This window comes from Oncorhynchus keta, unplaced genomic scaffold (genome assembly GCF_023373465.1).
Source record: "Oncorhynchus keta strain PuntledgeMale-10-30-2019 unplaced genomic scaffold, Oket_V2 Un_contig_142_pilon_pilon, whole genome shotgun sequence".
NCBI classification, from domain to species: domain Eukaryota; kingdom Metazoa; phylum Chordata; class Actinopteri; order Salmoniformes; family Salmonidae; genus Oncorhynchus; species Oncorhynchus keta.
In genome coordinates, this window is record NW_026278666.1 from 9,838 (window position 1) to 35,937 (window position 26,100).

Sequence of the window (26,100 nt, forward strand, 5' to 3'; positions counted from 1 at the left end):
GACTTCCCATTCATTTTTGTCCAATACAGGGGGGTCTTCCCTTACTTTAATAAATGTATTATACCAGGTGGCACTAGGATCCTAAATAAGGCCATATATTACTTTAATAAATGTATTAAACCAGGTGGCACCAGTAGTATGATGTAAGATGTGATCCTGGTGTTCCAATGAGCTGCAAGATTATCTCTGATTCAAAATATTATTCTTATTTACAAGAGCTGTAAAATGTGGACAGTGGATTAATAGTTTATAATGGGTTGTGTATTTACTTCCAACGGCCACACGGGGGCGGTATTGGGATCTGAAAAGAAACGTTTGTGGATGACCAAGTTCGTAACACTACAATTAGGCCTAGCTGAATGAAATTATAAATACAGTATGTCTTGATAAAAAACACAAATCAATCTATATAGATTGTTCTCATGTAATATTTGTGTGTGTTTGTATCTTAAGTTTTGTTTTATGAATGTTAATAAATACACAGACGACCTTGTTCATTAGTGTGATGATTTTATTGGTTTGTGATGATTAAAGTTAAAACCAAGCAGCTGCAGGGATCATCTCAACAGACAGTAAAGATTATATTTTGGAATGACTGGACAGCAGAACACCCAGAGGAACAGAATGAGAGTACAGTTCTAGAGAACACCAGCTAGAGTTCTACATTCTAGGAGGATTCCAGCCTCCAGCCAGTAGTGTGCAGGATCCAGACATGACATCATGCCATAGATAGATAGATAGATAGATAGATAGATAGATAGATAGATAGATAGATAGATAGATAGATAGATAGATAGATAGATAGATAGGAGGCTGTTGAACAAAAATGTTTCATGAGCTGAAATAAAAGATTCCAGAAATGTTAATTAGCGGGGGAGTATTTCTGTTTGCAGTAAAGCCCTTTTGTGTGAGGGGGAGAGAGAGGGAGAGGTACTCCAAGGTAGCGTAGGGTGGGGTGCTCCTGCATTTTGTCACATTGTTGGACTCTTCAGAGTGGTGTTGCTAGGGGTGTTTCTACGGGCCTCCAGCCTCAGTTTGATTGGTCGTTTTGGCATCAGCAGACCCTGGTTGTCCATCTCCAGAGGGATCTATAGAGAATAAAATAACACAACATAACCCTGGTTGTCCATCTCCAACAGGATCTATAGAGAATAACAGACCATGTTAAACAAGGTGCTGACCATGTTAAACAGGTGGTGACCATGTTAAAACAGGTGGTGACCATGTTAAAACAGGTGGTGACCATGTTAAAACAGGTCCATGTTAAAACAGGCAGTGACCATGTTAAAACAGGTGGTGACCATGTTAAAACAGGTGGTGACCATGTTAAAACAGGTGGTGACCATGTTAAAACAGGCAGTGACCATGTTAAAACAGGTGGTGACCATGTTAAAACAGGTGGTGACCATGTTAAAACAGGTGGTGACCATGTTAAAACAGGTGGTGACCATGTTAAAACAGGTGGTGACCATGTTAAAACAGGTCCTTGTAAAAACAGGTGGTGACCATGTTAAAACAGGTGGTGACCATGTTAAAACAGGTCCATGTTAAAACAGGTGGTGACCATGTTAAAACAGGTGGTGACCATGTTAAAACAGGTGGTGACCATGTTAAAACAGGTGGTGACCATGTTAAAACAGGTGGTGACCATGTTAAAACAGGTGGTGACCATGTTAAAACAGGTGGTGACCATGTTAAAACAGGTGGTGACCATGTTAAAACAGGTGGTGACCATGTTAAAACAGGTGGTGACCATGTTAAAACAGGTGGTGACCATGTTAAAACAGGTGGTGACCATGTTAAAACAGGTGCTGACCATGTTAAAACAGGTCCATGTTAAAACAGGTGGTGACCATGTTAAAACAGGTGGTGACCATGTTAAAACAGGTGGTGACCATGTTAAAACAGGTGGTGACCATGTTAAAACAGGTGGTGACCATGTTAAAACAGGTGGTGACCATGTTAAAACAGGTGGTGACCATGTTAAAACAGGTGGTGACCATGTTAAAACAGGTGGTGACCATGTTAAAACAGGTGGTGACCATGTTAAAACAGGTCCATGTTAAAACACAGGTGGTGACCATGTTAAAACAGGTGGTGACCATGTTAAAACAGGTGGTGACCATGTTAAAACAGGTGGTGACCATGTTAAAACAGGTGGTGACCATGTTAAAACAGGTGGTGACCATGTTAAAACAGGTGGTGACCATGTTAAAACAGGTGGTGACCATGTTAAAACAGGTGGTGACCATGTTAAAACAGGTGGTGACCATGTTAAAACAGGTCCATGTTAAAACAGGTGGTGACCATGTTAAAACAGGTGGTGACCATGTTAAAACAGGTGGTGACCATGTTAAAACAGGTGGTGACCATGTTAAAACAGGTGGTGACCATGTTAAAACAGGTGGTGACCATGTTAAAACAGGTGGTGACCATGTTAAAACAGGTGGTGACCATGTTAAAACAGGTGGTGACCATGTTAAAACAGGTGGTGACCATGTTAAAACAGGTGGTGACCATGTTAAAACAGGTGGTGACCATGTTAAAACAGGTGGTGACCATGTTAAAACAGGTGGTGACCATGTTAAAACAGGTGGTGACCATGTTAAAACAGGTGGTGACCATGTTAAAACAGGTGGTGACCATGTTAAAAAACAGGTGGTGACCATGTTAAAACAGGTGGTGACCATGTTAAAACAGGTGGTGACCATGTTAAAACAGGTGGTGACCATGTTAAAACAGGTGGTGACCATGTTAAAACAGGTGGTGACCATGTTAAAACAGGTGGTGACCATGTTAAAACAGGTGGTGACCATGTTAAAACAGGTGGTGACCATGTTAAAACAGGTGGTGACCATGTTAAAACAGGTGGTGACCATGTTAAAACAGGTTTGACCATGTTAAAACAGATCCATATAAAACAGGTGTGACCATGTTAAAACAGGTGGTGACCATGTTAAAACAGGTCCATGTTAAAACAGGTGGTGACCATGTTAAAACAGGTGGTGACCATGTTAAAACAGGTGGTGACCATGTTAAAACAGGTGGTGACCATGTTAAAACAGGTGGTGACCATGTTAAAACAGGTGGTGACCATGTTAAAACAGGTGGTGACCATGTTAAAACAGGTGGTGACCATGTTAAAACAGGTGGTGACCATGTTAAAACAGGTGGTGACCATGTTAAAACAGGTGGTGACCATGTTAAAACAGGTCCATGTTAAAACAGGTGGTGACCATGTTAAAACAGGTGGTGACCATGTTAAAACAGGTGGTGACCATGTTAAAACAGGTGGTGACCATGTTAAAACAGGTGGTGACCATGTTAAAACAGGTGGTGACCATGTTAAAACAGGTGGTGACCATGTTAAAACAGGTGGTGACCATGTTAAAACAGGTGGTGACCATGTTAAAACAGGTGGTGACCATGTTAAAACAGGTGGTAACCATGTTAAAACAGGTGGTGACCATGTTAAAACAGGTGGTGACCATGTTAAAACAGGTGGTGACCATGTTAAAACAGGTGGTGACCATGTTAAAACAGGTGGTGACCATGTTAAAACAGGTGGTGACCATGTTAAAACAGGTGGTGACCATGTTAAAACAGGTGGTGACCATGTTAAAACAGGTGGTGACCATGTAAAAACAGGTGGTGACCATGTTAAAACAGGTGGTGACCATGTTAAAACAGGTGGTAACCATGTTAAAACAGGTGTGTGACCATGTTAAACAGGTGGTGACCATGTTAAAACAGGTGGTGACCATGTTAAAACAGGTCCATGTTAAAACAGGTGGTGACTATGTTAAAACAGGTCCATGTTAAAACAGGTGGTGACTATGTTAAAACAGGTCCATGTTAAAACAGGTGCTGACCATGTTAAAACAGGTGGTGACCATGTTAAACAGGTGGTGACCATGTTAAAACAGGTGGTGACCATGTTAAAACAGGTGGTGACCATGTTAAAACAGGTGGTGACCATGTTAAAACAGGTCCATGTTAAAACAGGTGGTGACCATGTTAAAACAGGTGGTGACCATGTTAAAACAGATGGTGAACATGTTAAAACAGGTGTGTGACCAGGTGTTAAAACAGGTCCATGTTAAAACAGGTGGTGACATGTTAAAACATGTTAAAACAGGTGGTGACCATGTAAAACAGGTGGTGACCATGTTAAAACAGGTGGTGACCATGTTAAAACAGGTGGTGACCATGTTAAAACAGGTGGTGACCATGTTAAAACAGATGGTGACCATGTTAAAACAGGTGGTGACCATGTTAAAACAGGTGGTGACCATGTTAAAACAGGTGGTGACCATGTTAAAACAGGTGGTGACCATGTTAAAACAGGTGCTGACGATGTTAAAACAGGTGGTGACCATGTTAAAACAGATGGTGAACATGTTAAAACAGGTGCTGACCATGTAAAAACAGGTCCATGTTAAAACAGGTGGTGACCATGTTAAAACAGGTAGTGACCATGTTAAAACAGGTGGTGACCATGCTAAAACAGGTGGTAACCATGTTAAAACAGGTGGTGACCATGTAAAAACAGGTGGTGACTATGTTAAAACAGGTGGTGACCATGTTAAAACAGGTGGTGACGATGTTAAAAAGGTGGTGACCATGTTAAAACAGGTCCATGTTAAAACAGATGGTGAACATGTTAAAACAGGTGGTGACCATGTTAAAACAGGTGGTGACCATGTTAAAACAGGTGGTGACCATGTTAAAACAGGTGGTGACCATGTTAAAACAGGTGGTGACCATGTTAAAACAGGTGGTGACCATGTTAAAACAGGTGGTGACCATGTTAAAACAGGTGGTGACCATGTTAAAAACAGGTGGTGACCATGTTAAAACAGGTAGTGACCATGTTAAAACAGATGGTGAACATGTTAAAACAGGTGGTGACCATGTTAAAACAGGTGGTGACCATGTAAAAACAGGTCCATGTTAAAACAGATGGTGAACATGTTAAAACAGGTAGTGACCATGTTAAAACAGGTGACGATGTTAAAACAGATGGTGACCATGTTAAAACAGATGGTGAACATGTTAAAACAGGTGGTGACCATGTTAAAACAGATGGTGACCATGTTAAAACAGGTGGTAACCATGTTAAAACAGGTGGTGACCATGTTAAAACAGATGGTGAACATGTTAAAACAGGTGGTGACCATGTTAAAACAGGTGCTGACCATGTAAAACAGGTCCATGTTAAAACAGGTGGTGACCATGTTAAAACAGGTGGTGACCATGTTAAAACAGGTGGTAACCATGTTAAAACAGGTGGTGACCATGTTAAAACAGGTGGTGACCATGTTAAAACAGGTGGTGACCATGTTAAAACAGGCAGTGACCATGTTAAAAAGGTGGTGACCATGTTAAAACAGGTGGTGACCATGTTAAAACAGGTGGTGACCATGTTAAAACAGGTGGTGACCATGTTAAAACAGGTGGTGACCATGTTAAAACAGGTCCATGTTAAAACAGGTGGTGACCATGTTAAAACAGGTGGTGACCATGTTAAAACAGGCAGTGACCATGTTAAAAAGGTGGTGACCATGTTAAAACAGGTGGTGACCATGTTAAAACAGGTGGTGACCATGTTAAAACAGGTGGTGACCATGTTAAAACAGGTGGTGACCATGTTAAAACAGATGGTGACCATGTTAAAACAGGTGGTGACCATGTTAAAACAGGTGGTGACCATGTTAAAACAGGTGGTGACCATGTTAAAACAGGTGGTGACCATGTTAAAACAGGTGGTGACCATGTTAAAACAGGTGGTGACCATGTTAAAACAGGTGACCATGGTGACCATGTTAAAACAGGTGGTGACCATGTTAAAACAGGTGGTGACCATGTAAAAACAGGTGGTGACCATGTAAAAACAGGTGGTGACCATGTTAAAACAGGTCCTTGTTAAAACAGGTGGTGACCATGTAAAAACAGGTGGTGACCATGTTAAAACAGGTCCTTGTTAAAACAGGTGGTGACCATGTAAAAACAGGTGCTGACCATGTTAAAACAGGTCCTTGTTAAAACAGGTGGTGACCATGTAAAAACAGGTGGTGACCATGTTAAAACAGGTGGTGATCATGTTAAAACAGGTGGTGACCATGTTAAAACAGGTGGTGACCATGTAAAAACAGGTGGTGACTATGTTAAAACAGGTGGTTGACCATGTTAAAACAGGTGCTGACCATGTAAAAACAGGTGGTGACCATGTTAAAAGGTGGTGACCATGGTGTGACCATGTTAAAACCATGTTAAAACAGGTGGTGACCATGTTAAAACAGGTGGTGACCATGTTAAAACAGGTGGTGACCATGTTAAAACAGATGGTGACATGTTAAAACAGGTGGTGACCATGTTAAAACAGGTGGTGACCATGTTAAAACAGGTGGTGACCATGTTAAAACAGGTGACCATGTTGTTGACCATGTTAAAACAGGTGGTGACCATGTTAAAACAGGTGGTGACCATGTTAAAACAGGTGGTCCATGTAAAAACAGGTGGTGACCATGTTGTTGACCAAAACAGGTGGTGACCATGTTAAAACAGGTGGTGACCATGTTAAAACAGGTGGTGACCATGTTAAAACAGGTGGTGACCATGTTAAAACAGGTGGTGACCATGTTAAAACAGGTGGTGACCATGTTAAAACAGGTGGTGACCATGTTAAAACAGGTGGTGACCAGGTGGTGACTATGTTAAAACAGGTGGTGACCATGTTAAAACAGGGTGACTATGTTAAAACAGATGCTGACCATGTTAAAAACAGGTGGTGACCATGTTAAAACAGGTGGTGACCATGTTAAAACAGTTGGTGACCATGTTAAAACAGGTGGTGACCATGTTAAAACAGGTGGTGACCATGTTAAAACAGGTGGTGACCATGTTAAAACAGGTCCATGTTAAAACAGGTGGTGACCATGTTAAAACAGGTGACCATGTTAAAACAGGTGGTGACCATGTTAAACAGGTTAAAACAGGTGGTGACCATGTTAAAACAGGTGGTGACCATGTTAAAACAGGTGGTGACCATGTTAAAACAGGTGGTGACCATGTTAAAACAGGTGGTGACCATGTTAAAACAGGTGGTGACTATGTTAAAACAGGTGGTGACCATGCTAAAACAGGTGGTGACATGTTAAAACAGGTGGTGACCATGTTAAAACAGGTGGTGACCATGTTAAAAAGGTGGTGACCAGGTGGTGACCATGTTAAAACAGGTGGTGACCATGTTAAAACAGGTGGTGACCATGTTAAAACAGGTGGTGACCATGTTAAAACAGGTGGTGACCATGTTAAAACAGGTGGTGACCATGTTAAAACATGTTAAAACAGGTGGTGACCATGTTAAAACAGGTGGTGACCATGTTAAAACAGGTGGTGACCATGTAAAAACATGTTAAAACAGGTGGTGACCATGTTAAAACAGGTTAAAACAGGTGGTGACCATGCTAAAACAGGTGTTGACCATGTTAAAACAGGTAGTGACCATGTTAAAACAGGTGGTGACCATGTTAAAACAGGTGGTGACCATGTTAAACAGGTGGTGACCATGTTAAAACAGGTGGTGACCATGTTAAAACAGGTGGTGACCATGTTAAACAGGTGGTGACCATGTTAAAACAGGTGGTGACCATGTTAAAACAGGTCCATGTTAAAACAGGTGGTGACCATGTTAAAACAGGTGGTGACCATGTTAAAACAGGTGGTGACCATGTTAAAACAGGTGGTGACCATGTTAAAACAGGTGGTGATGGTCCATGTTAAAACAGATGGTGACCATGTTAAAACAGGTGGTGACCATGTTGACCAAAACAGGTGACCATGTTAAAACAGGTGGTGACCATGTTAAAACAGGTGGTGACCATGTTAAAACAGGTTAAAACAGGTGGTGACCATGTTAAAACAGGTGGTGACATGTTAAAACATGACCATTAAAACAGGTGGTGACCATGTTAAAACAGGTGGTGACCATGTTAAAACAGGTGGTGACCATGTTAAACAGGTGACCATGTTAAAACAGGTGGTGACCATGTTAAAACAGGTGGTGACCATGTTAAAACAGTCCATGTTAAAACAGGTGGTGACCATGTTAAAACATGTTAAAACAGGTGACCATGTTAAAACAGGTGGTGACCATGTTAAAACAGGGTGACCATGTAAAAACAGGTGGTGACCATGTTAAAACAGGTGGTGACCATGTTAAAACAGGTGGTGACCATGTTAAAACAGGTGGTGACCATGTTAACAGGTGGTGACCATGTTAAAACAGGTGGTGACCATGTTAAAACATGGTGACCATTAAAACAGGTGGTGACCATGTTAAAACAGGTGGTGACCATGTTAAAACAGGTGGTGACCATGTTAAAACAGGTGGTGACCATGTTAAAACAGGTGGTGACCATGTTAAAACAGGTGTTAAACAGGTGGTGACCATGTTAAAACAGATGGTCCATGTTAAAACAGGTGGTGACCATGTTAAAACAGGTGGTGACCATGTTAAAACAGTGGTGACCATGTTAAAACAGGTGGTGACCATGTTAAAACAGGTGACCATGTTAAAACAGGTGGTGACCATGTTAAAACAGGTGGTGACCATGTTAAAAAGGTGGTGAACATGTTAAAACAGGTGGTGACCATGTTAAAACAGGTGGTGACCATGTTAAAACAGGTGGTGACCATGTTAAAACAGGTGTGACCATGTTAAAACAGGTGGTGACCATGTTAAAACAGGTAAAACAGTAAAACAGGTGGTGACCATGTTAAAACAGGTGGTGACCATGTTAAAACAGGTGGTGACCATGTTAAAACAGGTGGTGACCATGTGGTAAAACAGGTGGTGACCATAAAACAGGTTAAAACAGGTGGTGACCATGTTAAAACAGGTGGTGACCATGTTAAAACAGGTGGTGACCATGTTAAAACAGGTGGTGACCATGTTAAAACAGGTGACCATGACCATGTTAAAACAGGTGGTGACCATGTTAAAACAGGTGGTGACCATGTTAAAACAGGTGGTGACCATGTTAAAACAGGTGGTGACCATGTTAAAACAGGTGGTGACCATGTTAAAACAGGTGGTGACCATGTTAAAACAGGTGGTGACCATGTTAAAACAGGTGGTGACCATGTTAAAACAGGTGGTGACCATGTTAAAACAGGGTGACCATGTTAAAACAGGTGGTGACCATGTTAAAACATGTTAAAACAGGTGGTGACCATGTTAAAACAGGTGGTGACCATGTTAAAACAGGTGGTGACCATGTTAAAACAGTGGTGACCATGTTGGTGACCATGTTAAAACAGGTGGTGACCATGTTAAAACAGGTGGTGACCATGTTAAAACAGGTGGTGACCATGTTAAAAGGTGGTGACCATGTTAAAACAGGTGGTGACCATGTTAAAACAGGTGGTGACCATGTTAAAACAGGTGGTGACCATGTTAAAACAGGTGGTGACCATGTTAAAACAGGTGGTGACCATGTTAAAACAGGTGGTGTTAAAACAGGTGGTGATCATCTTAAAACAGGTGGTGACCATGTTAAAACAGGTGGTGACCATGTTAAAACAGGTGGTGACCATGTTAAAACAGGTGGTGACCATGTTAAAACAGGTGACCATGTTAAAACAGGTGGTGACCATGTTAAAACAGGTGGTGACCATGTTAAAACAGGTGGTGACCATGTTAAAACAGGTGGTGACCATGTTAAAACAGGTGGTGACCATGTTAAAACAGGTGTGACCATGTGACCATGTTAAAACAGGTGGTGACCATGTTAAAACAGGTGGTGACCATGTTAAAACAGGTGGTGACCATGTTAAAACAGGTGTTAAAACAGGTGGTGACCATGTTAAAACAGGTGGTGACCATGTTAAAACAGGTAGTGACCATGTTAAAACAGGTGGTGACCATGTAAAACAGGTGGTGACCATGTTAAAACAGGTGGTGACCATGTTAAAACAGGTGGTGACCATGTTAAAACAGGTGGTGACCATGTTAAAACAGGTGGTGACCATGTTAAAACAGGTCCATGTTAAAACAGGTGGTGACCATGTTAAAACAGGTGGTGACCATGTTAAAACAGGTGGTGACCATGTTAAAACAGGTGGTGACCATGTTAAAACAGGTGGTGACCATGTTAAAACAGGTGGTGACCATGTTAAAACAGGTGGTGACCATGTTAAAACAGGTGGTGACCATGTTAAAACAGGTGGTGACCATGTTAAAACAGGTGGTGACCATGTTAAAACAGGTGGTGACCATGTTAAAACAGGTGGTGACCATGTTAAAACAGGTGGTGACCATGTTAAAACAGGTGGTGACCATGTTAAAACAGGTGGTGACCATGTTAAAACATGTTAAAACAGGTGGTGACCATGTTAAAACAGGGTGACCATGTTAAAACAGGTCCATGTTAAAACAGGTGGTGACCATGTTAAAACAGGTGGTGACCATGTTAAAACAGGTGGTGACCATGTTAAAACAGGTGGTGACCATGTTAAAACAGGTGGTGACCATGTTAAAACAGGTGGTGACCATGTTAAAACAGGTGGTGACCATGTTAAAACAGGTGGTGACCATTTAAAACAGGTGGTGACCATGTTAAAACAGGTGGTGACCATGTTAAAACAGGTGGTGACCATGTTAAAACAGGTGGTGACCATGTTAAAACAGGTGGTGACCATGTTAAAACAGGTGGTGACCATGTTAAAACAGGTGGTGACCATGTTAAAACAGGTGGTGACCATGTTAAAACAGGTGGTGACCATGTTAAAACAGGTGGTGACCATGTTAAAACAGGTGGTGACCATGTTAAAACAGGTGGTGACCCATGACCATGTTAAAACAGGTGGTGACCATGTTAAAACAGGTGGTGACCATGTTAAAACAGGTGGTGACCATGTTAAAACAGGTGGTGACCATGTTAAAACAGGTGGTGACCATGTTAAAACAGGTGGTGACCATGTTAAAACAGGTGCTGACCATGTTAAAACAGGTGGTGACCATGTTAAAACAGGTGGTGACCATGTTAAAACAGGTGGTAACCATGTTAAAACAGGTAGTGACCATTCTGAAACAGATACTGATGTTTGATGATGTCATATTCTGTCTGCTCAGGTGAGAGTCTCACCTCGGTCTCGTCGCAGACGGAGAAAGTGAAACTCTGGAGGATCTCGACCATGGCCAGTTTGATCATGATCAGGGCGAAGCGCATCCCGATACAGTTCCTGGGCCCCGCCCCAAACGGCATGTACGTGTACGGATCAATAGTCTCCTTGTTCTCCTTACTGAACCTGGACAGGGGGAGGGCAGACACATTACACATTGTATTGTAGTTGATTTGTGGTTGTGGTTCAGACACATTAATTAAACATTGTATTGTAGTTGATTTGTGGTTGTGGTTCAGAAACATTTCACATTGTATGATGATATAATGATGCACTGTAGTTAAGTTGAAGCAAAATGTATTATGATGATCTTGTGTTTGTATTGTGGTTGTGTTATGGTTGGTTTGTGGTTGTCGTTCCCATAGCAACGATAAAAACATTCCCTAACCAGAAACCGTGGATTGATGGCAGCATTCGCGTGAAACTGAAAGCGCGAACCACTGCTTTTAATCAGGGCAAGGTGTCTGGCAACATGCCCGAATACAAACAGTGCAGCTATTCCCTCCGCAAGGCTATTAAACAATCTAATCGTCAGTACAGAGACAAAGTAGAATCTCAATTCAATGGCTCAGACACAAGAGGCATGTGGCAGGGTCTACAGTCAATCACGGACTACAAGAAGAAACCCAGCCCAGTCACGGACCAGGATGTCTTGCTCCCAGGCAGACTAAATAACTTTTTTGCCCGCTTTGAGGACAATACAGTGCCACTGACACGGCCAGCTGGCTGGTGTGTTTACGGACATATTCAATCAATCCCTATACCAGTCTGCTGTTCCCACATGCTTCAAGAGGGCCACCATTGTTCCTGTTCCCAAGAAAGCTAAGGTAACTGAGCTAAACGACTACCGCCCCGTAGCACTCACTTCCGTCATCATGAAGTGCTTTGAGAGACTAGTCAAGGACCATATCACCTCCACCCTACCTGACACCCAGACCCACTCCAATTTGCTTTCCGCCCAAATAGGTCCACAGACGATGCAATCTCAACCACACTGCACACTGCCCTAACCCACCTGGACAAGAGGAATACCTATGTGAGAATGCTGTTCATCGACTACAGCTCGGCATTCAACACCATAGTACCCTCCAAGCTCGTCATCAAGCTCGAGACCCTGGGTCTCGACCCCGCCCTGTGCAACTGGGTACTGGACTTCCTGACGGGCCGCCCCCAGGTGGTGAGGGTAGGCAACAACATCTCCTCCCCGCTGATCCTCAACACGGGGGCCCCACAAGGGTGCGTTCTGAGCCCTCTCCTGTACTCCCTGTTCACCCACGACTGCGTGGCCACGCATACCTCCAACTCAATCATCAAGTTTGCGGACGACACAACAGTGGTAGGCTTGATTACCAACAACGACGAGACGGCCTATAGGGAGGAGGTGAGGGCCCTCGGAGTGTGGTGTCAGGAAAATAACCTCACACTCAACGTCAACAAAACTAAGGAGATGATTGTGGACTTCAGGAAACAGCAGAGGGAACACCCCCCTATCCACATCGATGGAACAGTAGTGGAGAGGGTAGCAAGTTTTAAGTTCCTTGGCATACACATCACAGACAAACTGAATTGGTCCACTCACACTGACTGTGTCGTGAAGAAGGCGCAGCAGCGCCTCTTCAACCTCAGGAGGCTGAAGAAATTCGGCTTGTCACCAAAAGCACTCACAAACTTCTACAGATGCACAATCGAGAGCATCCTGGCGGGCTGTATCACCGCCTGGTACGGCAACTGCTCCGCCCTCAACCGTAAGGCTCTCCAGAGGGTAGTGAGGTCTGCACAACGCATCACCGGGGGCAAACTACCTGCCCTCCAGGACACCTACACCACCCGATGTTACAGGAAGGCCATAAAGATCATCAAGGACATCAACCACCCGAGCCACTGCCTGTTCACCCCGCTATCATCCAGAAGGCGAGGTCAGTACAGGTGCATCAAAGCTGGGACCGAGAGACTGAAAAACATCTTCTATCTCAAGGCCATCAGACTGTTAAACAGCCACCACTAACATTGAGTGGCTGCTGCCAACACACTGTCATTGACACTGACCCAACTCCAGCCACTTTAATAATGGAATAATGGGTATTGATGGGAAATGATGTAAATATATCACTAGCCACTTTAAACAATGCTACCTTATATAATGTTACTTACCCTACATTATTCATCTCATATGCATACGTATATACTGTACTCTACATCATCGACTGCATCCTTATGTAATACATGTATCACTAGCCACTTTAACTATGCCACTTTGTTTACTTTGTCTACATACTCATCTCATATGTATATACTGTACTCGATACCATCTACCGTATGCTGCTCTGTACCATCACTCATTCATATATCCTTATATACATATTCTTTATCCCCTTACACTGTGTATAAGACAGTAGTTTTGGAATTGTTAGTTAGATTACTTGTTGGTTATCACTGCATTGTCGGAACTAGAAGCACAAGCATTTAGCTACACTCGCATTAACATCTGCTAACCATGTGTATGTGACAAATAAAATTTGATTTGATTGATTTGATTTGGCTACGGTGCGGTCCAGTACCTCTCTGGTTTGAACTCCTCAGGGTCGGACCAGATCTCTGGGTCACGGTGGAGGGTCCACGTGGGAACCAGGACAATGCAGTCTTTGGGGATGACGATGCCGTTAATCTCCACCGTCTTCTTGGCGACCCTCTCCAGTCGCGGGGCGATGGGGTACAGTCTCAGAGACTCGTTCAACACACAGTCCAAATAGTCCATCTGCATCAGAGCTTCGTACTGGATTGGAGCCTGCACCGTGGTTACATACACATCAGTACCTCACCTCATCTGACACCGGGGATACACACACATCAGTACCTCACCCCATCTGACACCGGGGTTACACACACATCAGTACCTCACCCCATCTGACACCGGGGATACATACACATCAGTACCTCACCCCATCTGACACCGGAGTTACACACACATCAGTACCTCACCCCATCTGACACCGGGGATACACACACATCAGTACCTCACCCCATCTGACACCGGGGTTACACACACATCAGTACCTCACCCCATCTGGCACCCAAACAGGATCTATCTTCATCTGACACCAGGGCAACACACAAATCACAATATCTATCACCACACAGTATCTATCTCCTCCTGCAGTTTGGTCATGGTGTGGGGGTTACCTTGTTGGGGAACACAGTATCTATCTCCTAATGCAGTTTGGTCATGGTGTGGGGGTTACCTTGTTGGGGAACACAGTATCTATCTCCTAATGCAGTTTGGTCAGTTTGTTGGGGAACACAGTATCTATCTCCTCCTGCAGTTTGGTCATGGTGTGGGGGTTACCTTGTTGGGGAACACAGTATCTATCTCCTCCTGCAGTTTGGTCATGACATGGGGGTTGGTTGCCAGGTTGTAGGCCAGGAAACTCATAGTACTGCTGCTGGTTTCGTAGCCAGCGAAGATGAAGATCATGGCCTGAGACAAGATCTCATGATCAGTCAGTCCTGTTGAGGGAGAGAGAGAGAGGAAAGGAGAGAGAGAGATTCCAGGTGTGTGTAACAGTAGTTTACAGGCGTGTGTTGGTAACAGTAGTTTCCAGGTGTGTGTTTGTAACAGGTGTGTGTTTGTAACAGTAGGTTACAGGTGTGTGTTTGTAACAGTAGTTTACAGGTGTGTGTTTGTAACAGTAGATTACAGGTGTGTGTTTGTAACAGTAGATTACAGGTGTGTGTTTGTAACAGTAGATTACAGGTGTTTGTTCGGCAGGTACCTTTAGTCTGTTCCTCTCCTGTCTTCGTGTCGTTGCCTTTCTGAGAGTCGATCATCAGCTGTAAGAAATCCACCCGATTCTGGAAGCAGAAAGACATGAGGTCAAATCCGTCCAATCACATCCAACACAAACAGATTCTAATTGATCTGGACCAATCACAACCAACACAAACAGATTCTAATGGATCTGGACCAATCACAACCAACACAAACAGATTCTAATTGATCTGGACCAATCACAACCAACACAAACAGATTCTAATGGATCTGGACCAATCACAACCAACACAAACAGATTCTAATATGAATGTAGATATTTGGGTCCCAATAATAGTCGTTTTAAATTCCAACAAGATATCGATATGGACGTTTCATATTGATGTCCATCACTAGTTACATCACATAGTTCCATAGTTATATAAATAATAAATACAGAATATTCCAATACAAATATAAATGTACAGATGAAAATATCAACATAATCAAATATAAATATAAAACATGTTTACAGTTGAGTTCCCAGAGTCACGTCCAGATTTGATCTTCGCCAGCGAGGCGTAAAAGAAGTCTGTCACCGCAGTCGGGAAGAAAGAAAACTTCATCTTCTCCAAGATCGGACCAGTGAAGGGAAACAAAGCTGGAGAAGGAGAGGAGAGGAGGGGAGGAGGAGAGGAGGGGAGAAGGAGAGGAGGGGAGGAGAAGAGGAGGGGAATGGAGGGGAGGGTGGGAGAGGAGGAGAGGAACGTTTTACAGAAAGTTTTAGTTTAGTTCATTAATTCGACCATTTTAAAAAACAAGCACACATAAAACTTGAAAAAGCCATACATGCACATGAGTAAAATCATGGAGGATAAGAGACAATACAGTCTGGGACTTGTTTCCATTGTGTTCCTCTTGAGACAAGATGGCTGGACAAGATCAAACACAGTTCAGCACAGTATGGCAGTGAAATAATAAAACCAAAACAGAGACGAAGAACATCTATCTCATCAAATACAGAGACGAAGAACATCTATCTCATCAAAAACAGAGAAGAAGAACATCTATCTCATCAACAACAGAGAAGAAGAACATCTATCTCATCAAAAACAGAGAAGAAGAACATCTATCTCGTCAAAAACAGAGACGAAGAACATCATCTTTAAAAAACAATCTCTTCAAAAACAGAGAAGAAGAACATCTATCAAAAACAGAGAAGAAGAACATCTATCTGTCAAAAACAGAGAAGAAGAACATCTATCTCATCAAAAACAGAGAGGATAAGAACATCTCAAAAACAGAGACGAAGAGTTATCTATCTTGTCAAAAACAGAGAAGAAGAAATCATGGAGGATAAGAGAACATCTATCTGGGTCAAAAACAGAGACGAAGAACTTATTATCTGTTAAATCATGGAGGATCAAAAACAGAAGAAGAACATCTATACGAAGAACATCTATCTCGTCAAAAACAGAGGAAGAACTTGTTTCTATTGTGTTCAAAAACAGAGACGAAGAACATCTATCTTCAAAAACAGAGACAAGATGGCTGAAGAACATCTAGATCAAAAACAGACGAAGAACATCTATCTTCAAAAACAGCAAGAAGAACATATGGAGAGCAGAAGAACATCTAATCAAAAACAGACCGAAGAACATCTAGTCAAAAACAGAAGAAGAACATCTATCTCGTCAAAAACAGAGAAGAACATCTAAGAACATCTATCTCATCGAAGAACATCTAGAAAACGAAGAACATCTATCAAAAAAACAGAGTCAAAAACGAAGAACATCTATATCGTCAAAAACATAAAAGAAGAACATCTATCTCGTCAAAAACAGAGAAGAACATCTATCTCGTCAAAAACAGAGAAGAACATCTATCTCATCAAAAACAGAGACGAAGAACATCTATCTCGTCAAAAACAGAGAAGAAGAACATCTATCTCGTCAAAAACAGAGACGAAGAACATCTATCTCATCAAAAACAGAGAAGAAGAACATCTATCTCGTCAAAAACAGAGACGAAGAACATCTATCTCGTCAAAAACAGAGACGAAGAACATCTATCTCGTCAAAAACAGAGACGAAGAACATCTATCTCGTCAAAAACAGAGACGAAGAACATCTAGTCAAAAACAGACGAAGAACATCTATCTCAAAAACAGAGACGAAGAACATCTATCGTCAAAAACAGAGACGAAGAACATCTATCTCAAAAACAGAGACGAAGAACATCATCTCGTCAAAAACAGAGACGAAGAACATCTATCTCGTCAAAAACAGAGACGAAGAACATCTATCTCTCAAAAACAGAGACGAAGTCAAAAAAACGAAGAACATCTAGTCAAAAACGAAGAACATCTATCTCATCAAAAACAGAGACGAAGAACATCTATCTCGTCAAAAACAGAGACGAAGAACATCTATCTCGTCAAAAACAGAGACGAAGAACATCTATCTCGTCAAAAACAGAGACGAAGAACATCTATCTCATCAAAAACAGAGACGAAGAACATCTATCTCATCAAAAACAGAGACGAAGAACATCTATCTCGTCAAAAACAGAGACGAAGAACATCTATCTCGTCAAAAACAGAGACGAAGAACATCTATCTCGTCAAAAACAGAGACGAAGAACATCTATCTCGTCAAAAACAGAGACGAAGAACATCTATCTCGTCAAAAACAGAGACGAAGAACATCTATCTCATCAAAAACAGAGACGAAGAACATCTATCTCGTCAAAAACAGAGACGAAGAACATCTATCTCGTCAAAAACAGAGAAGAAGAACATCTATCTCGTCAAAAACAGAGACGAAGAACATCTATCTCGTCAAAAACAGAGACGAAGAACATCTATCTCATCAAAAACAGAGACGAAGAACATCTATCTCGTCAAAAACAGAGACGAAGAACATCTATCTCATCAAAAACAGAGACGAAGAACATCTATCTCGTCAAAAACAGAGACGAAGAACATCTATCTCATCAAAAACAAAGACGAAGAACATCTATCTCGTCAAAAACAGAGAACATCTATCTCATCAAAAACAGAGACGAAGAACATCTATCTCGTCAAAAACAGAGATGAAGAACATCTATCGCGTCAAAAACAGAGACGAAGAACATCTATCTCGTCAAAAACATAAAAGAAGAACATCTATCTCGACATTCCAGTTACATCATAGCGGTTATTCATATGGGCACAGAAGACAAACATATTTTTACTTTATTTTTAAAGTTGCCCAGAGAGGATGTTGTATTTATAGGCAGAGACAACTCATTCCATTCTGAGGCTCCAGTATACAAGAAAGTACCCAGCATTACTCCTGAACCTGTATAAGCACACATCAGCAACAACTGATCTGGTGTGCATCCACGAGGAAAATAGTCACTTAGATATCTGGGCCCAGGACCATAAATACTTCTGTAAACCAAACCAAGTCTAATCTGGGCAACCCTAGCCTCAACAGGCAGCCAGTTTTGTTCCTGAAAGCAGCTCCTGCCTAAGTGAGTATGTTGACTCACCTTCAATACTACCCTGATCAGCTTATTATGGGCTATCTGGAGCTTCCCCTTCATACGTTTAGATAAGCCCCCAAACCAGGAAGTACTAGCATAGTCAAAATGGCATTGAATGAGAGCAGTAGCTAGCACTTTCATGGAGTCCTTATCAAGCAGCTTGGACTTTCTAGCCAAAAACTTAGTCCTGGCATTAACCTTCCCTAGAACCTTATTGGCCATGCTCACACCTCCCAAACTTCCATCAAGGATACATCCCAAGTAGCTAACAGAGGTTTGAGTAGTCAGCACCTCACCCCCCTCACTCCACTCTGATTTTAGAGGACCTACTCAATTTAGGTCTGGATCCAAAAATATTTGCTTCAGGTTTTCCCTAAGTGCAGAGATAGCTCATTATCTCCAAGCTATTTGCTAATGTTAGTAAGCTCTGTGCTAAGTACTCTCTCCAACATAGTTTTACTTTTGTGAGACACCAGAAGTGTAGTCATCCGCATAAAGACAAAGACGGCAAGAACAAGCATCTTTCATATCATTAATATACAATAAAAACAGCAGAGGCCCAAGCACGCTTCCCTGCGGAACACCACCACTAATTGGTTTTGCCTGAGGCAGTGGACCATTAACCTCTACTACTTGCTCCCTTCCTGATGAATAGAACTTTACCCAGCCGAGCGGGATACTGCTTAACCCCAGTGCCTCCAGTTTGGAGATTAGGAGACAAGTGGTTGACTGTATCAAAGACCTTCTGTAGGTCAAGCAGTCCACACAAATTTCCCTCATCAATCTCTTTCCTGATGAAGTCAGTCAAGTAAAGTAGACATGAATCTGTGTTTTTCAAAAACACGACTGAAAATCATACATTAGAACCTGTTTGGGAAAGGCGTGCCGTGCCGCTAGCACCTCGACAACATCCGCTGAAATTGCAGAGCGCCAAATTCAAATTAAATTACTATAAATATTTAACTTTCATAAAATCACAAGTGTAACACATCAAAATAAAGCTTAACTTCTAATCCAGCCACCGTGTCAGATTTCCAAAAGGCTTTACGGCAAAAGCAAACCATGCGATTATCTGAGGACAGCGCCCCGCAAACCAACACATGAAAAACATATTTCAACCAGGCAGGAGCGACACGAAAGTCAGAAATAGCGATATAAAAAATGCCTTACCTTTGATGATCTTCTTCTGTTGGCACTCTAAAAGGTCCTTAGTTACATCACAAACGGTCCCTTTGTTAGATAATGTCCTTCTTTATATCCATAAATACTCAGTTTAGCTGGCGCGCTTCAGTCAATAATCCATACAGTTTTCCTCCATCAAAATGCATACAAAATGAATCCCAAAAGTTACTAATAAACTTTTCCAAACAAGTCAATCAACATTTAAAATCAAAGCTTAGGTACCCTAATATGCAAATAAATACTACAATTTAAGACGGAGATTATGTATAGTATGTTAATTACCGGCGATAAATAAGAAAGAACGCGTTTTCTTCCAAACGCTTGCAAAACACTACAGCCAAAATGGGAGCCACCTGGAAAAACTACAATTTCTGTGCCCTTTTTCCAAAAACCAGCATGAAACCCTTTCTAAAGACTATTGACATCTAGTGGAAGTCCTAGGAACTGCAATCTGGGAGGACTTGGGCTTATAATTATAGTACTAGCCATTGAAAATAGTGGTAAATTGAACATCTTTTTGGGGGGATGGTTTGTCCTCGGGGCTTTGCCTGCCATATCATTTAACAGTTTTAGAAACTTTAGAGTGTTTTCTATCTACATCTACCAATTATATGCATATTCTAGCTTCTGGGCAGGTAGCAGGTAGTTTACTTTGGGGACGCTTCTCATCCGGAGGAGACAGTACTGCCCCCTTTCCCAAACAGGTTTAACATATTCATACATTTGCTCATGTACAATTCTCTCCACGATTTTGATGTTGCATAGAGGATAGATACAGGCGTATAAATCCCAGGGTCAGACTTTATACCCTTCTTATACAGAGCTATACAACTTTATCGGATTCAAAAGTAAACTTTGCGTCCGTGTGTGTCTGCGCATGCGTGTGTGTGTGGTCTCACCGACTAGGAGGAACAGTGGGTTGAACAGGTCGAACTTGAGCATCTTCTTGACGTTGGAGACAAAGGGGTCTGAAGGGTTGTTCAGAGAGTCAATGTCCACACTGAAAGCTGTGCTGGTGACCACGTCCATACTGTAGGGCCCAAAGAACCTGCAACACAACCACAATTACACACCACAAAGCTACTGACCACCCAACTACTGATCACACCTACTGACCACCCAACTACTGACCACAACCACACAACTACTGACCACCCAACTACTGATCACACCTACTGACCACAACTACTGACCACCCAACTACTGATCACACCTACTGACCACCCAACTACTGATCACAACTACTGACCACCCAACTACTGACCACAACTACTGACCACCCAACTACTGACCACAACTACTGACCACCCAACTACTGACCACAACTACTGACCACCCAACTACTGACCACAACTACTGACCACCCAACTACTGACCACAACTACTGACCACAACTACTGACCATGTAGTGGCCAATAGATTCAAACATGACACGACCAATAATTTTTTGAATTCAATGATAGACTTACACCCCCGTATCAGAAGCCCGGAGAGCCCCACGGGACCCACAGGACTCACCCTTTTTCCAGAGCCCTGTTCCAGTATTTATCCACATATTGCATATGAGCCCATCCCATCTGTAAATGACGTTACATCCCAATCCGTGCATCCTGCTTGTTCAGCCCAGTAATGCCCATACCTGCTTTCCGTCAGATTATAATGATGACAAGACCTTTGCTTTGTTCCTGCACTTAACTAAATGCATTCTTTTGTTTGTGTATTATCTAAGATCAGTAGACTGTGTCTCCTCAGTTTCTAGCGTGTCCAGCTATACTAAAAATAGTTTACATTCCTCTATTTTACAGCCCTATGCTTTGGCTCTGCACTTAGCTCAATATGTTCCTTTGTATGTGTGTCTTTATCTCAGAGCAACAGACTATGTGTCTTCTCTGTCATTCCTTCTGCATCTCTACGTCCTAAAAATATGCAAACTATGTCTATTGGTCATCAGTTAGTCATTTGACTGACCCCCTCCTTTGTTATATCCCTCTGGCCTTGGTATGTCCAGCTATCCTGGCAGCTATGTCACCTTTCCTTCATGTAGTCTGTTTTTAGTGTTCAGCTATTTTATACATGTTATGCATTTATCTATGTGTTATATTTGCAACCACAACCACAACCACACAACTACAGACCACACAACTATTGACCACACTCACACGACTACTGACCACAACCACACAGTTACTGACCACACAACTACTGACCACAACCACACAGTTACTGACCACAACTACTAACCACAACCAAACAGTTTCTGACCACACAACTACTGACCACAACCACACAGTTACTGACCACAACTACTAACCACAACCACACAGTTACTGACCACAACTACTGACCACTCAACTATTGACCACAACTACTGACCACAACCACACAATTCCTGACCGCAATCACAAAGTTACTGACCACACAACTACTGACCACAATCAATCACACAGTTACTGACCACAACCACACAACTACTGACCACAATCACACACCTACTGACCACACAACTACTGACCACAATCACACATTTACTGACTACACAACTACTGACCACAAACACACAACTATTGACCACAACCACACAGTTACTGACCACACAACTACTGACCACAACCACACAACTACTGACCACAACCACACAACTGTTGACCACAACCACACACTTATTGACCACAACCACACAGTTACTGACCACAACTACCAACCACAACTACTAACCACAAAACAACTGACCGCAACCACACAACTATTCACCACAACTACTGACCACAAATCTACTGACCACACAACTACATTGGCAAGACAAAGTATGTGAACCCTTTGGAATTACCTGGATTTCTGCATAAATTAGTTATACAATTTGATCTGATCTTCATCTGTCACAACAATAGACAAACACAGTCTTCTTAAACTAATAACACAAATTATTGTATTTTTCTTGTCTATTTTGAATACATAATTTAAACATTCAAAAGTATGTGAACCCCCCTAGGCTAATGACTTGTCCAAAAACGAATTGGAGTCAGGAGTCAGGTAACCTGGAGTCCAATCAATAAGACGAGATTGGGGATGTTGTTTTGAGCTGCCCTGCCCTATAAAAAAACACACAAAATGTGAGTTTGCTATTCACAAGAACACTATGTGTGGAAAAAAAAGGCACAGCACACCAACATAAAAACCTCTTTCCAACTGTAAAGTCTGGTGGTGCATCATGGTTTGGGGCTACTTTGATGCCTCAGGGCCTGGACAGCTTGCTGTCATCAACGGAAAAATCTATTCCCAAGTTTATCAAGACATTTTGCAGGAGAATGGAAGGCTATCTGTCTGGCCAATTGAAGGTCAACAGAAGTTGGGTGATGCAACAAGGAAAACGACCCAAAACACAGAAGTAAATTAACAACAGAATTGTCGTGACTTAGATGAGGATCAGATCAAATTCGATGACCATTTATGCAGAAAGAAAGAGTTCACATACTTTTTCTTGCCACTGTATGTATGTGTATTACAATTAAGACTCAGAGGTGTAAGTTGAAATGTCAGAGGAAAGAGGTTAGAGGTCAGGACTCACTCCTTCAGTTCAATGGTCTGGTCTTTATCTGCCTGCTTCTTCATTCCGCTCAGCAGGGTAGAAGAGTGCTGCTTCATGATACCAAACATCTACAGAGAGAGAGATAGAGAGAGAGAGGTAGAGAGACAGAGAAAAAAGAGAGAGAGACAGAGAGAGAGAGAGAGAGAGAGAGAGAGAGAGAGAGAGAGAGAGAGAGAGAGAGAGAGAGAGAGAGAGAGAGAGAGAGAGTGCTGCTTCATGATTAGGGTTGAATGGCCATAACCCGGTTACCGAGATTAACGCACAAAACCACTCCCTTTTCCCGGGATAAATAACTAAAAGAAACCAGTCAATTACATTCCTTATCACGGGTAGTTTGAAAGAAGAGTGAACGCGCAATGGTGGTAGACTATAGCAGTTATTAATTCAGACCCATAACCATTCAGATGGTGGTAGACTATAGCAGTTATTAATTCAGACCCATTAACCATTCAGATGGTGGTAAGCTAATGCAGTTATTTATTCAGACCCATAACCATTCAGACCCATAACCATTCAGATGGTGGTAGACTATAGCAGTTATTAATTCAGACCCATAACCATTCAGACCCATAACCATTCAGATGGTGGTAGACTATAGCAGTTATTAATTCAGACCCATAACCATTCAGACCCATAACCATTCAGATGGTGGTAGACTATAGCAGTTATTAATTCAGACCCATAACCATTCAGATGGTGGTAGACTATAGCAGTTATTAATTCAGACCCATAACCATTCAGATGGTGGTAGCTATAGCAGTTATTTATTCAGACCCATAACCATTCAGACCCATAACCATTCAGATGGAGGTAGACTATAGCAGTTATTAATTCTGACCCATAACCATTCAGACCCATAACCATTCAGACCCATAACCATTCAGACCCATAACCATTCAGACCCATAACCATTCAGATGGTGGTAGACTATAGCAGTTATTAATTCAGACCCAAATAAGAATGAAATCTTTGTGAAGAGAAGTGAAAGCCATCAGCATGTAATTCTAGTCCTATATGAAGAAGATCTGGGTCCTGGGTGATGCAGCGGTCAATAGCACTGCAGAGCGACAATACAGCCTGGTGTTCGATCCCAGGCTGTGTCACAACCGACCGGGAACCAAATAGGATGGCACACAATTGTCCCAGCGCCATCCGGGACCTTGTCTTATCGTGCTCTAGCGACTCCTTGTGCCTGCAAGCTGACTCGGGTTGTCAGTCGAACGGTGTTTCACATTAGTGTTGTTGACATCTGGGTCAAGCAGGAAGTAGGTGGTCATGTCTCACATAAGTGCTGCTGACATCCAGGTTTAACAGGAAGTAGGTGGTCAGGTGGGTCATGTTTCAAAGGACGCATGACTCCATCTTTGAGTAATAACGTAAATAAGCTATCTATAATAAGGTTAGAATGAGTAGATAACAAGCTATACTGAGTTTATAAAGAGTTTATAACAAGCTATAATGAGTTTATAAAGAGTTTATAACAAGCTATAATGAATTTATAGAGTTTATAACAAGCTATAATGAGTTAATAGAGTTTATAGAGTTTATAACAAGCTATAATGAATTTATAGAGTTTATAACAAGCTATAATGAGTTAATAGAGTTTATAGAGTTTATAACAAGCTATAATGAGTTAATAGAGTTTATAACAAGCTATATTGAGTTTATAGAGTTTATAACAAGCTATAATGAGTTTATAACAAGCTATAAAGAGTTTATAACAAGCTATAATGAGTTTATAACAAGCTATAATGAGTTTATAACAAGCTATAATTAGTTTATAAAGAATTTATAACAAGCTATAAAGAGTTTATAACAAGTTATAATGAGTTTATAAAGAATTTATAACAAGCTATAAAGAGTTTATAACAATATGAGTTTATAATGAGTTTATAACAAGCTGTAATGAGTTTATAGAGTTTATAACAAGCTATAATGAGTTTATAAAGAGTTTATAACAAGCTGTAATGAGTTTATAACAAGCTATAAAGAGTTTATAACAAGCTATATTGAGTTTATAGAGTTTATAACAAGCTATATTGAGTTTAGAGTTTATAACAAGCTATATTGAGTTTATAACAAGCTATAATGAGTTTATAAAGAGTTTATAAAGAGTTGAGTTTATAACAAGCTATAATGAGTTTATAGAGTTTATAACAAGCTATAATGAGTTTATAGAGTTTATAACAAGCTATATTGAGTTTATAACAAGCTATAATGAGTTTATAAAGAGTTTATAAAGAGTTTATAACAAGCTATAATGAGTTTATAGAGTTTATAACAAGCTATAATGAGTTTATAACAAGCTATATCGAGTTTATAAAGAGTTTATAACAAGCTAGAATGAGTTTATAGAGTTTATAACAAGCTATAATGAGTTTATAGAGTTGATAACAAGCTAATATGAGATTATAGCGTTTATAACAAGCTATAATGAGTTTATAACAAGCTATAATGAATTTATAACAAGCTATAATGAGCTTATAGAGTTTATAATAAGCTATAATGAGTTTATAGAGTTTATAACAAGCTATAATGAGTTTATAAGAGTTTATAACAAGCTATGAGTTTATAGAGTTTATAACAAGCTATAATGAGTTTATAGACTTTATAACAAGCTATAATGAGTTTATAAAGAGTTTTAGAGTTTATAACAAGCTATATTGAGTTGATAGAGTTTATAACAAGCTATAATGAGTTTATAGAGTTTATAACAAGCTATAATGAGTTTATAGAGTTTATAACAAGCTAATATGAGTTTATAGAGTTTATAACAAGCTATAATGAGTTTATAACAAGCTATAATGAGCTTATAGAGTTTATAACAAGCTATAATGAGTTTGTATAGATTTTATAATAAGCTATAAAGTGT

General features: G+C 41.1%; 1 protein-coding gene and 1 pseudogene across 50 annotated transcripts; one reads left to right on the forward strand and one right to left on the reverse strand.

Moving 5' to 3' along the window:
• Positions 1 to 490: 490 nt before the first annotated feature.
• The window catches only part of LOC127918483 (cytochrome P450 3A27-like), a 30,771-nt pseudogene continuing 5,161 nt past the window's right edge, over positions 491 to 26,100 (reverse strand).
• LOC127918482 (keratin, type I cytoskeletal 9-like) lies at positions 1,095 to 11,141 on the forward strand. 50 transcript variants are annotated; one of them, XR_008100166.1, is made up of 15 exons: positions 1,095 to 1,556; positions 1,725 to 1,829; positions 2,158 to 2,362; positions 2,945 to 2,981; positions 3,129 to 3,459; positions 3,544 to 3,690; positions 3,886 to 4,026; positions 4,159 to 4,284; positions 5,065 to 5,106; positions 5,415 to 5,493; positions 5,835 to 5,955; positions 5,993 to 6,155; positions 6,851 to 6,929; positions 9,962 to 10,103; positions 10,869 to 11,141. XR_008100166.1 is itself a non-coding variant. In XM_052501757.1 (11 exons), the coding sequence occupies exons 4-11, from the start codon at positions 3,217 to 3,219 to the stop codon at positions 11,111 to 11,113; spliced, it is 924 nt and encodes a 307-aa protein (XP_052357717.1). In that variant the 5' UTR covers positions 1,648 to 1,829; positions 2,158 to 2,362; positions 2,945 to 2,981; positions 3,129 to 3,216; the 3' UTR covers positions 11,114 to 11,141. The 50 variants fall into 50 exon arrangements, 6 of the variants coding, with proteins under 6 accessions (XP_052357717.1, XP_052357719.1, XP_052357716.1 ...); XR_008100178.1 differs by having other exon boundaries at positions 1,103 to 1,556; positions 2,242 to 2,362; XR_008100169.1 differs by having other exon boundaries at positions 1,103 to 1,556; positions 1,746 to 1,845; positions 2,200 to 2,362.